Source organism: Saccopteryx bilineata, chromosome 1 (assembly GCF_036850765.1).
Source record: "Saccopteryx bilineata isolate mSacBil1 chromosome 1, mSacBil1_pri_phased_curated, whole genome shotgun sequence".
Classification (NCBI taxonomy): Eukaryota; Metazoa; Chordata; class Mammalia; order Chiroptera; family Emballonuridae; genus Saccopteryx; species Saccopteryx bilineata.
The window spans coordinates 407,232,469-407,246,075 of NC_089490.1; the positions used below are offsets into that span (position 1 = coordinate 407,232,469).

General features: G+C 60.7%; 1 protein-coding gene across 2 annotated transcripts in view; it reads right to left on the minus strand.

Annotated features, from left to right (window-relative positions):
• Positions 1–1,126: 1,126 nt before the first annotated feature.
• Positions 1,127–13,607, minus strand: part of AP2A2 (adaptor related protein complex 2 subunit alpha 2) — a 74,133-nt gene continuing 61,652 nt past the window's right edge. For both annotated transcript variants that reach the window (XM_066252404.1, XM_066252403.1), the window contains exons 15-22: positions 9,622–9,782; positions 6,428–6,510; positions 4,966–5,057; positions 3,801–3,922; positions 2,725–2,841; positions 2,564–2,633; positions 2,338–2,472; positions 1,127–1,503 (exon numbers count right to left, since the gene is read on the minus strand). In XM_066252404.1, the coding sequence (XP_066108501.1) occupies positions 1,426–1,503; positions 2,338–2,472; positions 2,564–2,633; positions 2,725–2,841; positions 3,801–3,922; positions 4,966–5,057; positions 6,428–6,510; positions 9,622–9,782 (858 nt within the window). In that variant the 3' untranslated portion in view covers positions 1,127–1,425. The remainder of the gene's footprint in view (positions 1,504–2,337; positions 2,473–2,563; positions 2,634–2,724; positions 2,842–3,800; positions 3,923–4,965; positions 5,058–6,427; positions 6,511–9,621; positions 9,783–13,607) is intronic.

Sequence of the window (13,607 nt, forward strand, 5' to 3'; positions counted from 1 at the left end):
CATCCCTCTGGGGACAGCTCACAGTCCCATCAGCATCCCATCATTGGTTTTTCCTTGGAAAAGACCACCCCTATGCCGCTCACACCTAGAATGGCACTGGGATGAGGGCCTAGCTCAGGGAAGATGCAGACTGACCCAGTTGACGCCCCTGTGGGCCGACCACACCACAGTGCCTGAGCACCGCGCACGGGCCAGCACCTTGATCAAACGCACCAGGAGCGTCACTGCTGTGGCACGCCCTCCCCAGGGCTGCTGTCCACATGGCCAGCCAAGGGTCCATGCACACGGAGTGCTGACTGCTCAGGTTGCCACGGGCCACAGACCACACATTGCAGGAGCTACACAGAAGATGGGTGTGGGACGCTGGGTGGGGTGTCTGCAACATGGCACGGACCCCAGCACCCAGAGGGCACCTCCTGGAATCGCCTCCTCGGGACCCACTGCAGCACAGGTCCCACCTGGGTGTGCTGACAGCTTCCAGCCACCAACAAGGAAGACTGCCTTCCAGAATCTTCTCTGTTAGTCACGGCTAACCCTGCAATCACCAGCCCCCAATCACTACGGTGCAACTCGAAGATGGAAGAGGCCAGCCCTGTGCCCTCTGAGGCCTCCGGGAACCCTCACCTTGCTGCACAGTCAGCCGGCACCCCGAGCAAGCACCCCGTAACAGCGCTGGAGCCCTGGCCGGCTAGCTCGGGTGGTTAGAGCTTCGCCTTGAAGCACAGGGGTTGCCGGTTTGATCCCAGTCAAGGCACAGACAGGAACAGATCTATGTTCCTGTCCCTCTCCCTCTCCTTCTCCCTTCCTCTCTAAAGTCAATAATAATAAAAATAAAAAAGAACAGTGTTAGGAGGGAAAAACCACACCAACCAGCACACAGCTGTGTGGACAGGCGTGAGAAGCAGTGTCCAACGTTGAGGTTAGAGTCCTGACCCAGAGCAGGGGGCTGGGGGGGGCTGCCGCCTGTGCTCCCAGGTCAGGGCCGCTGCCACCACCCCTGCGCCCGGTGGCACCCCCACGCCGGCCTCGTTGAGACCGAGGCCGCCGACCCAGAGCCACTGCGGTCCAGAGAGGCCAGGTGAGCAGCAGCACAGCACGGGCATTTTGATAAAATTTCAAAACACTGTCCTTTTCAAACTTCTAATTTCCCTTTAATTGCAGACGTAACCACAGAGCTGTCTTGATTTCTATAAAAACTGACCCCAGGACCCACGCTGCCCTGACCTGGCAGGCCGGCTGCAGTCCAGGCTCAGTCTTTCTCCCCTCATGCGGACTGTGTCCCTGCCCGGCCCGAGGGCCAAGGTGGAGGGCAGGCTGGTAGGGCCCCGCAGGGCACACGCACACAGCACCATGTGCAGCACGGGGTGCGGACAACGGCAGAGGCGAGGAGACACAGGCCGGGAGCCTGACCTCTGTCCTCAGGGACTAAAACTGCTCCGACAGCAAAGCGCAGAGCCTCTGGGACACGGTCTCCTTACTCGTCCGCAGTGTGAGCCGGTACATCTGAAACAGAGCAGCAGGCAGGTCAGGGGCCACGGTGCACACATGGCCCTCGGGGTGGCCCTGGGGCAGTGGCCGTGCTCAACCCCCCGCCCCCCAGCCCTTCTCCAAGGCGCCTGCCTGTCTCACAGACTAGAGCACCAGGCACGCTCCCAGCAGCTGAACTGACACCATCTGACACTGGGGCCAGTGGGAACTCCAAGTGCTGTGGGGGTACGAGCTCCAGCCTCTGGGGGCACAGGGCAGCTTCTCATACAGCCACTGGTGCGGACGCTGTGAGCCCACAGGCCCTCACTGGCCCCACTCAGAGACAGGAAACCAGACGTCCGCCCTGAGGCACACCCAGGGGCACCTGCAGCAGCTCTGCTCAGAACGACCCGCTGGGACAGCCCAGGAGTCTGTCAGCAGGAGGGTGGGCCGACCCCGGGGCTGAGGCTGTCAGGGCCAGAGGGACATGCAGAGCTGCCTCAAGGAAAGGCCGGAGCCGACAGCAGGCGCCAGGGCAGGTGCTGGGCAGCCGAGTGTCACGTGTGTCCATGGGGTGGGGTTACACAGGTGCACACATCTCTCGGATCTCCTCAAACCCGACACGGAGGACCGGGGTTCCCGGGGTGGACGACTGCACCACAGCACACACAGCGGCAGTGTGGCCCCCCCCAGGCCTCACCTGGGCCTGCACCGCAGCACACACAGCGGCAGTGTGGCCACCCCCAGGCCTCACCTGGGCCTGCACCGCAGTACACACAGCGGCAGTGTGGCCACCCCCAGGCCCCCCAGGCCTCACCTGGGCCTGCACCGAAGCACACACAGCGGCAGTGTGGCCCCCCCAGGCCTCACCTGGGCCTGCAGGTTCGGTTCCAAGCGCAGCAAGCACCCAATCTGCGTGGTCCTCGTGTGGATGATACCGGCTCCCACAAAATTGGCAGGATTCGGGTCAACTTCCTCAAGGAGTGCGGAACCAAACCCAATAATCTGTGCCAGAGAAACGGGAGTTGGGACACTGGCGGCAGCAGAGGTGGGGGACACGGGCCCTGGCTGGGAGCCCCGTGAACAAGGCCATCACCTTGGCTTTGGTGACCTCTGTGTCCATCGGGTGCTTTGCCTTGAAGATGTTTTGCACTTCCTGCTGGGGACTGAGACACAGAGACCCGCGTCAGCCCCGCAGCCGGGCGGAGACGGCACAGTCGGCCGCCCCGCACTCCGCCACTCAGGAGGGCCGCTCACCTGCTCAGCTGCTTCCAACGCTGGAAGAAATCCTGAGAAGCCATCTCTGTGGGCTGGAAAAACTTGTTGAGCGTGATGGGCAGCTTGACGGACACATTCTGAAAGGTCCCCCCGTACCTGTGAGCAACAGACACGCTGAGGAGAGCCGCAGGCAGGGAGACAGCCCGGCCTCAGCTGCAGGGCACCCCCACACGGTCTCCAGGGCCCAGGGCAGGGCCCAGGTGACAGCAGGCAGCGGGGCAGCCTGGCCTCAGCTGCAGGGCACCCCCACACGCAGGGCCCAGGGCGCAGGGCAGGGCCCAGGTGACAGCAGGCAGCAAGACAGCCTGGCCTCAGCTGCAGGGCACCCCCACATGCAGGGCCCAGGGCAGGGCAGGGCCCAGGTGACAGCAGGCAGGGAGACAGCCTGGCCTCAGCTGCAGGGCACCCCACACGCAGGGCTCCAGGGCCCAGGTGAAAGCAGCAGGCTGCTCATCAGCCCAGCTGCCAGCCAGAGGGCTGCCCTGTCCACGAGGGTGAGAGGCGTCCCGGCGGTGCTACGCAGAGGCCAGCTGTCTCCGGGCGTGGCGGACACCGAGCACAGGATGGCACCGGGCGTGTGCACGGCTCCTGCACACCTGTCAGTGGACTCTCCCCTGGCCGCGTGCCGCTGGGAGTACAACTGTGAGAACGCGCACAGCAGACGAGGGTCTGGAGGGACCGTCACCCCTGCGGCTGGCCCCCAGCCCACCGGGTAGGCCCCCCCGTCTCTCCGCTCGAGAGCACTGGGCCTTGGAAGGGTCACACACCAGCAGGAGCCGCGGGGCTGGCCCATGCGGGCCTCACAGACCCGGGCTCCCTTTCTCTCCCCCATCTCCACACTCTGCAGCTGGTGCCACGGGGCACGTGGCCATGCCAGCACCCATGGGTTCCCCTCGGTCCTCACACCAGCCTCCAAGGGAAGGATGCTGAGGCCGGCAAGGACACACGGCTTGCAGGTGCACAGCTACCCGCAGGCCCAGCCCATCGCAAGCGTCTGGCCAGAGCGGGGGTCGGGACACCCCGCCAGCCCACGGTGCCACCCCCGGGGCTCCCACCTGAACTGGATGTTGAGGACCGGGGCCTCAGTGAAGTCGGACACACACTCGATGTTGAGGACCTGCTGCACCTGGGCGCCCCCGTCCACTGTCGGGTCCACCGGCTTGGTCTGCAGGCTCAGATGTGTACGTGTCAAGGAGGCCGTTTCAACACGGGGCAGTGGGTCCGAGCCAAGCCAGCCCAGTGTCCCCCAGGCCCCAGAGCCCAGCATAAGAAACATTCTGGAAGAGGCTCAAAAAGTGGAGCTCACGCTGCTGATCTTAGATGAAACCTTTATTACAGCTGATCCTGCACACAAGTGTCCTTAATGACTACCCTAGAATACTTAGCTTTAACGGGCAACATTTATAAGGTATTTACCTCAAGATAAAAGTGGCCTGACCGGTGGTGGCACAGTGGATAGAGTGCTGACCTGGGACACTGAAGTCCTAGGTTTGAGACCCCGAGGTTGCCGACTTGAGCGTGGGGTCGCTGGTTTGAGCTTCAAGGTTGCTGGGTTGAAGCCCAAGGTCGCTGGTCGCTGGCTTGAGCAAGAAAGAGGTCACTGGCCCAGCTGAACCCCCTCCATCCAGGCACATACGAAAGGCAATCAATGAGCAGATCAAATGTCACGGCTATAGGTTGAAGCTTCTTGTCTCCCACCCTTCCTGCCCCCGTCCCTCTCTCTCTAAAAACAAAAACTAGGGGGTCTGGCCGGTGGTGAGGAGGTTTTCCGGGCAGGCAGTGCCCTCATCTGGCCCAGCCTGGGCCTTCCACCGCCACTTTATTTGGCCAGCCCAGCCTGGGAAGAAGAATAATTTGGGTTCCGATGTGACCCTGGCTGGGAGAACCCTAATCACACTGAGGATGTTTACTGGGGACAAGCCTCCCGTCTGAACACAGAGCCGCTGCAGGCAGACGCCAGCTCACCCCCGGCCTGGTGTGCACGCTGCTTCCCGCAGCAGCTGCCTGTGGGAGCCCCGGAGAAGGAAACCAGGGCTCAGCGGGCCTCAGAGCATCACAGGAGCGCGGAGCAAGCACGAAAGGGACAGACACATGCTCGTCCTGTGAAAACACCACCCGCCGCGCCTGGAAACACCTTGCTATTCTGGTTTTTAAATAAACCGCCCTCAAGCCCTCCTCCAATCCCCAGAGGGCTGCTGGCGAGCCGACGGACTCAAGGATATTGGCCTGAAGGTCATCCGAGCAGATCAGTGTTGGAGTGAAGTTCAGGAACTGCGTGGAGGTCTTATTCCCATAAAATATGAACATGCGACCTAGAAGGAAACAGCTCGTGTCACACACAGACCCCGAGGAACGACAGGGAGACCCAGAGCCCCGCCCCCAGCTGAGTCCAGCCAAGTGCTGGGCCCCCTCCGGGGCCACAGCCACTGCTGTCCAGCAGGGGTCCTGCCCCATGGTGGTGCCCGTGGACCCGCCTGGTGGGTATTAGGGTGCTGCGATGTGTCCGGTTATTGATGCCAGGACAGAGATCTTACACCAATCTGCACATTTTCATACCCGAGCTCAGGTGGAAAGTGACCCTCACACCCCAACCCCAGGGGCTGCCAAGGCCAGTTTCACTCCTTAATCAGAGCAGAAATCAAGTGTCCCAACTCATTTTCAACACGGTGACCGTGACTGTGAGCCCTCACGGCGCCCCTGAAGAGCCAGAGGGTGGAGGCCGGCTCTCTCCCTCCTTCAGCTTCACTTGTTCTTTCCCCCTCACCCCCTTCAGTGCCCAGCTCAGTGGCATTGAGCACGTCCACACTGTTGTACAACCGTCACCACCGTCATCTCCAGAACTTTCCGTCTCCCCAGACTCTCTGTCCCCATGAAACACCCGCTCCCTGTCCCCTCCCCCAGGCCCGGCACCCACCACCATCTTCCAGTCTCTGTGGGTCTGACTCCTCTGGGGACCTCCCGTGAGTGGGTCACAGGCCGTGTCCTCCTGAGTCTGGCTTATCCACTCGGCACAGTGTCCTCAAGGTCCCTGCGTGCAGCCTGTGTCAGAGCATCCCTCCTTCCTTCTCAGGGCTGAGTGCCACCCCACTGCGCATACGAGCTGCACGCTGTGCGTCCACCCTGCGTCCACGGACACGCGGGCTGCCTCCACGTTCTAGCTGCTGTGACTGCGCTGCTGTGGACGTGGGTGTGCCGTGTTTCTCTGAGACCTGCTCTCACTTCTTTTGGGTCTGCTCCCAGACGCGGGGTCGCTGGGTCGCACGGCAGATCCGTGTCACTTTTAGGGACGCCTGCACTGCCCCCACAGCAGCTGCAGTGTCTCTCCTCCCCAACAGCGGCGCTCAGTGCCCCCGTTTCTCCGCCTCCTCGCCAGCACTTGTCAGTCTGTCTTGGTGGCAGACACCCGACAGGCATGTGCTCTGACAGGCATCTCGCTGTGGTTCATCTGCGTTCTGTGACTAGTGATGCTGAACGCCTCCACACGTGTGTTTGGCTGTCTGTACATCTTCCTTAGCGACGTGGCGAGTCCTACGCCCACTTTTCAACTAGGTGGCTGGTTCTCCTATTGTTGAGCTCAATTACACTCTATATTCCATGGCCTAGTCCCTTATCAGATACGCAACTTGGAAATATTTTCTCCACATGACTTCTAAGAGAAATGTTCATTAATTAAAACACATACCTAGATTCTGCCGAAATTCAGACTTAAGTCCAATTTGAAGCAGCTGGTTTTCAAACAATACACCATTATTTTTACAGACAAACCTAGGGGGAAAGGGACAGTATGTGAGTCACTCAAAGCCACCCACTGAAACTGCAAAGATTTGCTCTGAAAAAGCGTCTAATGAACGCTAAGGCCAGAAAAGCCTGAGGGACATGAGGGAAGAGAAAGAAAAATATCCCCAAGAACATGAGGAGTGCCCACTAGAGACGGAAAAGGAGCAGGCAGCAGTGACCCAGCCACACGGGGTGTGCACAGAGACGGCCGTCCTCTGCCCTCACGCTGGTCAACAACTCCCTGCTGCTCCGACTCCAGCAGGCCCCACTGTGCACACCCTGCAGGAGGGACCGTGGGCCCTGACAGCCAGGGCCGACCTCAGGCTAGGGAGGACCACGGTGTCCAGGCGACGCCTCACTCCACAGAACGGTCGGTCGGTCAGTCCGTCCCCCCTCCCCCCTCCCCCTCCCCCCTCCCTCCCCCTCCCCCTCCCTCCCCCTCCCCCTCCTCAGTGCAGGGTGATCTGCACTGCTGGGGCCCAGAGTGGTGTTCACTGCATGGCGTCTACACTATACAGAATTAGGAGGAAACACAACACGTGTCAGTTTGCACTTGTGCTTGTCTCGGAGGAGCTCGTGTTCGGCCTCGTCCAGGTGCGTCACAGTTACCACCGCGCACGGAAGGGGGGGGCGGGGCAGGTCTCGCCGTCAGCGAGGACGCGCATGGGCCAGCCGGGCCGCCCGGACCCGGGTCGGCAGGTGAAGGAGAAGGGGGCCAGCAAGCAGAGTCCACGGGACTGCACCCAGCACTCCACGCCCGCCCTCACGCAGTCCGGGGGGCTCCTGAGACAGCCCGTGGCAGCCGCCCCCACACCTCACAGTCTCCCAGCGCACAGTGCGCTGGCTGGAGCAGCTCAAACCAGGGGTCCTGCACTGTCCTCAGTGCCCCCCCAAAGGTGGTGATGCTCATCAGCACTGTGGTCTCAGCTGGCCCCTCAGTGGACACCGGGCCAGGGCCAATCCAAGCAGCACAGAAGGCAGGCACAGGAGCAGCAGTGGAGATGTGGAGACAGCTCAGCACCCCCGTGACACCCCCGTGACCCCAGGGCCACAGGTGCCCCGCCTGTCCTGTCCTCTGTCCAGCTCCACGCACACAAAGCTCCACAAGGTAAAAAAAAGCGCACACAGACTTCTTTAAACACACCTGAAGTGTGCGGCCAGGGTCCCGGAACCGACCACCAGGGACCCACGGCTTCCACAGCACAACTGAGGCCGCGGAGCTCCAAGGCCAGTCATGGGCTGCTCCACCCACACCCGACTCCCACAACAGAGGGCCGCCCGCTGGGCCCCACTGCGCAGACGCAGGGCCAGGCCGCTGCTCCACCCACACCCGACTCCCACGACAGCGGGCCGCCCGCTGGGCCCCACTGCGCAGATGCAGGGCCAGGCCGCTGCTCCACCCACACCCGACTCCTAGGATAGCGGGCCGCCCGCTGGGCCCCACTGCGCAGACGCAGGGCCAGGTCGCTGCTCCACCCACACCCGACTCCTGCTGGGCCCCACTGCGCAGACACAGGGCCAGGCCGCTGCTCCACCCACACCCGACTCCCGCTGGGCCTCACCACGCAGACGCAGGGCCAAGCCGCTGCTCCACCCACACCCGACCCCCACGACAGAGGGCCACCCGCTGGGCCCCACCGTGCAGACCCAGCGTGCACACGCAGGGCCAGGCAGCACGTGGCAGCTAGTGGGGACTAAGCCACCTGAAGTGCCACTTCTTAAGGAGATGGGAAGGGCGTGCACGAGTGACAGGTGACAGAAGTAGCCCAACCGTCAACGTCTGGTTCTTTCAAAGGGTCATCTCAACCAAAAGGTGACCCTGTGGAGTTTTAGGGCTAATGCAGACCACTGTGGAAGGCGGGGGGCAGGCATGTCTCCCCACACGGGGAGCTGTGCGGGCCCCTATGCACTCGGCACCCCCACCCACACCGAGTTCACAGCAGACCCCCGGCACTCAGCACCGCCACACAGAGAGGCCCAGACAGCAGCCCAGAGACCACACAGCCACTGCACACCTGGACCGGGCAAGCCACTTGACAGACAGCACCGAGGGCCCAGGTCAGGGCGGCACTCACGCTCTGCCCTCCCAGAGGGCACCTGAGTCACGTGAGGAGCCCCAGCGGTGCCCCTGCCCGAGTCCAGGGGCCGCACAGCTTCCAAGAAGCCTGCAGACACAGCGAGGGCTAGAACCCTGGAGGAGGCCCTGTCCCCAGGATGCACAGCAGCAGGGACGGGCCCGAGGGGCCTGTTCCAGCCGGAGGCAGGGGCCTTGCTCACTGCCCACCTGCCTCTCCTCGGTCACTGCCCACGAGCCCGGGAAGCAGACCCACGTGCAGCAGGGACACAGAGAGACTGAACAAACTGCAGACCACGCGGACTCTGTGATGGTCCATCAAAAGAGCCAAGGACAAGGAGCCGCTCTTTGAAAACTGCCACCTTTGTAGGGAACAGAGCACACCTGCTCTCTATTGGGGGTGGGGCAGAGAGCGAGCCAGCAGGGAAAAGGGACGAACCCCACACACCAAACAGCACGAGGAAGGGACCGTGCTGGGAAGAGCAGGGCCCAGGCCAGTGCAGGGTCGGAGTGCAGACATGCAGGTGAGAGTCAGAGTGACGAGGTCGGAGCGGGTCACAGGAGGAGCAGGCCGCCTCAGTCACAGGCTTTATGGAATAGAGCAGCAAGTGTGCAAGTGAGCGTGAACCTTAAGAAAAGGCTGGGTACCCAGAAGGTAGGCACAGAGGGGGCCCCCGTCAAAGAGGAAAAGGTGCAGGGAGCGAGAACAGAGCTGCAGAGAGCGGCGCTCTGGACAGGGGACAGCTGACACCGCGGTGACACTGGCACACAACCAGACACGAGTGACAGCCAGCATGGCTTCTCCACCTGACCCTCTTCTTTTCCCAAACGGGAGCATCTTCAGTGCCAACCGACCGACAGCCAAGGACGAGGTGGTGACAGAGCAAGTCCCCTGGCCCCACAGGCCACGCCTCTGCCCAGGAGGGACCTGGAAGAAAGGACCTAGCCCGCCCCGCCCAGCTGACCAGGGCCCCGGGTCGTGGGCAGACAGAGGCCCTGTCCTCAGGAAGCAGGAGATCAACTACCTGGCAAAGTTGTCCTCGGAGCCGGGAGCAAGAGGCGCGACCGCGGAGGGCGAGTCTGAGAACACGTCCACGAGCAGCCCGCCAGAAGAGGGCGGCGGGCCCGCGGGCACCGGGGGCACGGCCCCCAGGCCCAGGAGGTCTGCCGACGGAGAAGGCGTGGACTGGAAAACAGGAAGAAGACAGTCAGCACAGAAGAGCCCTCCGGGCATGCAGAGTCCAGCCAGAGGCAGGGCCTGCGTCCCGCCCCCACGGCTGCTGGGCTGCGTGGCGCATGGTGGGTGGGCAGGCGAGGGGCCACAGCGTTTCTGGGACGCAGCGGAACCAGAGTCAGGCCTCGCAATCAGCCCAGGGTGAGAATGGATCACAGCCGTACACAACTGGAAAATGGCCCAGCTTTGTTCACAAGTGTTACCAGACAGAAAACAACGTCTAAAAAAATTCTGTCATGCAAGAGACTGAACAGAAATGTCCGGTTTGGCCCTGGCCAGTTGCTCAGTCAGGTAGAGTGTTGTCCCGAAACGACAAGGCTGCGGGTTCGAGACCCGGTCAGGGCACACCTGGGAAGCAACCAATGAGTGCTTCCCTTCCCCGCCCCCTCTCCCTGCCTCTCTCGTCTTTCTAAATATCAATCAATCAATCAATCAATCATAAAGCCCTAGCCAGACAGCGTGGTTGGCTGGAGTGTTGGCCCAAAGCACAGAGGTTGCCGGTTCAATCCCCGGTCAGGGCACACACAGGTACAGATCAGTGTTCCTGCCTCTCTCATAAAAAAGAAAAAAAGAAACATCTGGTTTGAGAAATAAGAACGTGCACATCAACTGAGGAGACAAAAAGCAAGCATCACGGTGAGATGCCCCGTGTGGCCACCGTCACACTCACTGCTTTAGGCAGAAAAAGGAAATTAAATGCCTATAGGACATATTTTTGAAAAATAATTGCTTTTTGAACCTTTGCACAAAGAAAGAACAAAGCCGCTCGGAGAGCACTCACACACTGACGTCGCAGGACACACCCACTGACGTCGCAGGACACACCCACTGACGTCACAAGACACACCCACTGACGTCGCAGGACACACCCACTGACGTCGCAGGGCTCACACACTGACGTCACAAGACACACCTACTGACGTCGCAGGACTCACACACTGACGTCGCAGGACACTCACACTGACGTCGCAGGGCTCACACACTGACGTCACAAGACACACCTACTGACGTCGCAGGACTCACACACTGACGTCGCAGGACACACCCACTGACGTCGCAGGGCTCACACACTGACGTCACAAGACACACCTACTGACGTCGCAGGACTCACACACTGACGTCGCAGGACACACACACTGCCGTCGCAGGACACTCACACTGCCATCGCAGGACACTCACACTGACGTCGCAGGACACACGGACTCACTCCCTGCTGGGAGCTCCGACTACACAGCTCAGCTCGCCCTTTGACCCTGCACCTCTGGGATGGCCACCGCCAAACAGAAGGGGTTCTGGTGGTCACTGGGATTACACCGCCCGCAGAACCAGAGGTGTGAGCTGCTCTGCCCTGAAAGCTCATCCTCAGGGCCTGGACGGTCCCACGGGACGCCGCACAGGTCAGAGCCAGCTCACCGCGGCAGACAGCACGTCCAGACGCCATTCCCCAGACCGCGATCAGCTCGTTTCAGCACAGACTCATCCTCCCAGGGACCCAGCGGTCTGTGAGCTTGAGGAAGATGAGGGCCTTTCCTTCTGCAGCCGTGGACACGCGGCCCAGGCACAGGCCTCGCCCACCTCCCACGTCCTGGCACAGGCACGCTCAGCATGCACACGTGGACATACATGTTTGCATAAATAACGGCCTGTTTCTCTTCCACACAGCTACCACCGTGCACTGAATCCCTAAATACTGGCCTGTGTAGGCCAGTGACATTACATAAGAGTTCTACGTAGAGGTGAAGGAGGCATCGCAAAACGCACGCCCTGCGGAGAGCATGTGGGCGGCTCCGGTGGGAGGGGCTCCAGGCCAAGTGGACAGAACGGACTCCTGACTGAGGGAGGCCTCAGGGCAGCTGGGCAGAGAGCAGGAGACGGTGTGCAGTGCAGGAATGGTCTAGCAGCAGCTCCTCAGCCTCCCTGCACGGACAGGCGCCTGCGCACACGGCCGCCGTCGGGAGCTGGCAGCACAGGAGGCGGCCTGGCACCATGCAGAGCAGGCACCTGTGCAGACGGGCCTGCGGCCGGAATGCGGTCCTCTCCCCTCTGCCAACGGATTCCTCCAAAACAGGGCAAGCCTTTTTCTGAGTAGGAAACCCCTTCCGTCCAGTTAAGTCAAAACACACCCCAACTCACAACAGACACAAGCAAGCGCTGTGTTGGGGAATCCATCAGGAGGCCCCACCACGTGCTGGGACCCACTGCCCCCTTTCAGGGCTGGGGTGACTTCCCAGGGGAGTCCCTGGTTTCCAGTTGGCACAGTCACCCTCCTCACTCTAACAGCAAAGACAGCGGGAATCACTACAGCAAAAAGCACACCTGTGGATCATACACAAGACCCATGGTCACTGGCTTGAGCAAGGGGTCACTCACGCTGCTGGAGCTCCCAGTCAAGGCACATATGAGAAAGCAATCAATGAACAACTAAGGTGCTGTAATGAAGAATTGATGCTTCTCTAGCCTGACCAGGCGGTGGCGCAATGGATAGCGTGTCGGACTGGGATGCCGAGGACCCAGGTTCAAGACCCCGCGGTCGCCAGCTTGAGCGTGGGCTCATCTGGTTTGAGCAAAAGCTCACCAGCTTGTACCCAGGTCGCTGGCTCGAGCAAGGGGTTACTCAGTCTGCTGAAGGCCCGAAGTCAAGGCACATATGAGAAAGCAATCAATGAACTAAGGCAGGGGTCTCCAAACTTTTTACACAGGGGGCCAGTTCACTGTCCCTCAGACCATTGGAGGGCCGGACTATAAAAGAAACTATGAACAAATCCCTATGCACACTGTACATATCTTATTTTAAAGTAAAAAAACAAAACGGGAACAAATACCATATTTAAAATAAAGAACAAGTAAATTTAAATCAACAAACTGACCAGTATTTCAATGGGAACTATGGGCCTGCTTTTGGCTAATGAGATGGTCAATGTCCGGTTCCATATTTGTCACTGCTAGCCGTAACAAGTGATATGACGTGCTTCCTGAGCCTTGATGCGTGCGTCCCGTGTCACTGGAAGTAGTACTGTATGTGAGCGACGCCGCGCTTTGTGGCACCGCCACATACAGTACTCCAGGAGCACAGGATGCGGTCACCTCTCACTGACCACCAATGAAAGAGGTGCTCCTTTCAGAAGTGCGGCCGGGGCCAGATAAATGGCCTTAGGGGGCTGCAGTTTGGGGACCCTTGAACTAAGGTGTCACAATGAAAAACTAATGATTGATGCTTCTCATGTCTCTCCGTTCCTGTCTGTCCCTGTCTATCCCTCTCTCTGACTCTCTGTAAAAAAAAAAAAAAAAAAAGAAAGCTTCTCATCTCTCCCCCTTCCTGCCTGTCCCTGCCTGTCCCTCTCTCTGTCTCTCGCTGTCAGAAAAGAAAAGTACCCCTATGACCAGGGGCACAGGCACCAGCAGCAGGCAGCGCGCAGGGCCGTGCGTGCGGGAGCAGACCACTGCACAGCCAACGGCCTCTGCAGCAGCCAGGACCCCAAACTGCTGTTCACGTCAAACCAAGTGGCTCAGTGACATCTCGGGGGGGGCCTCCCCTTGGAGGACGGTTCCAGCCAGGAGGGCCCCTCCCCTGGCCTGCTTCTCCTGCCTCAGCCCCCGGCCCCTGCAGGTCTCCCCTTTCGGAGGGGTCTCCAATGGGACTCCAGCCACCTGAGCCATGGGTTGTCAACCCAGACAGCAGTCATGTGCTCCCAGCCACGAACACCTGCCAGCAGCACTCACAGTCAAGAAGGCTCAGGGCCTGAGTTAGAGAACGCACTGCACTGCACTGCCCTGCAC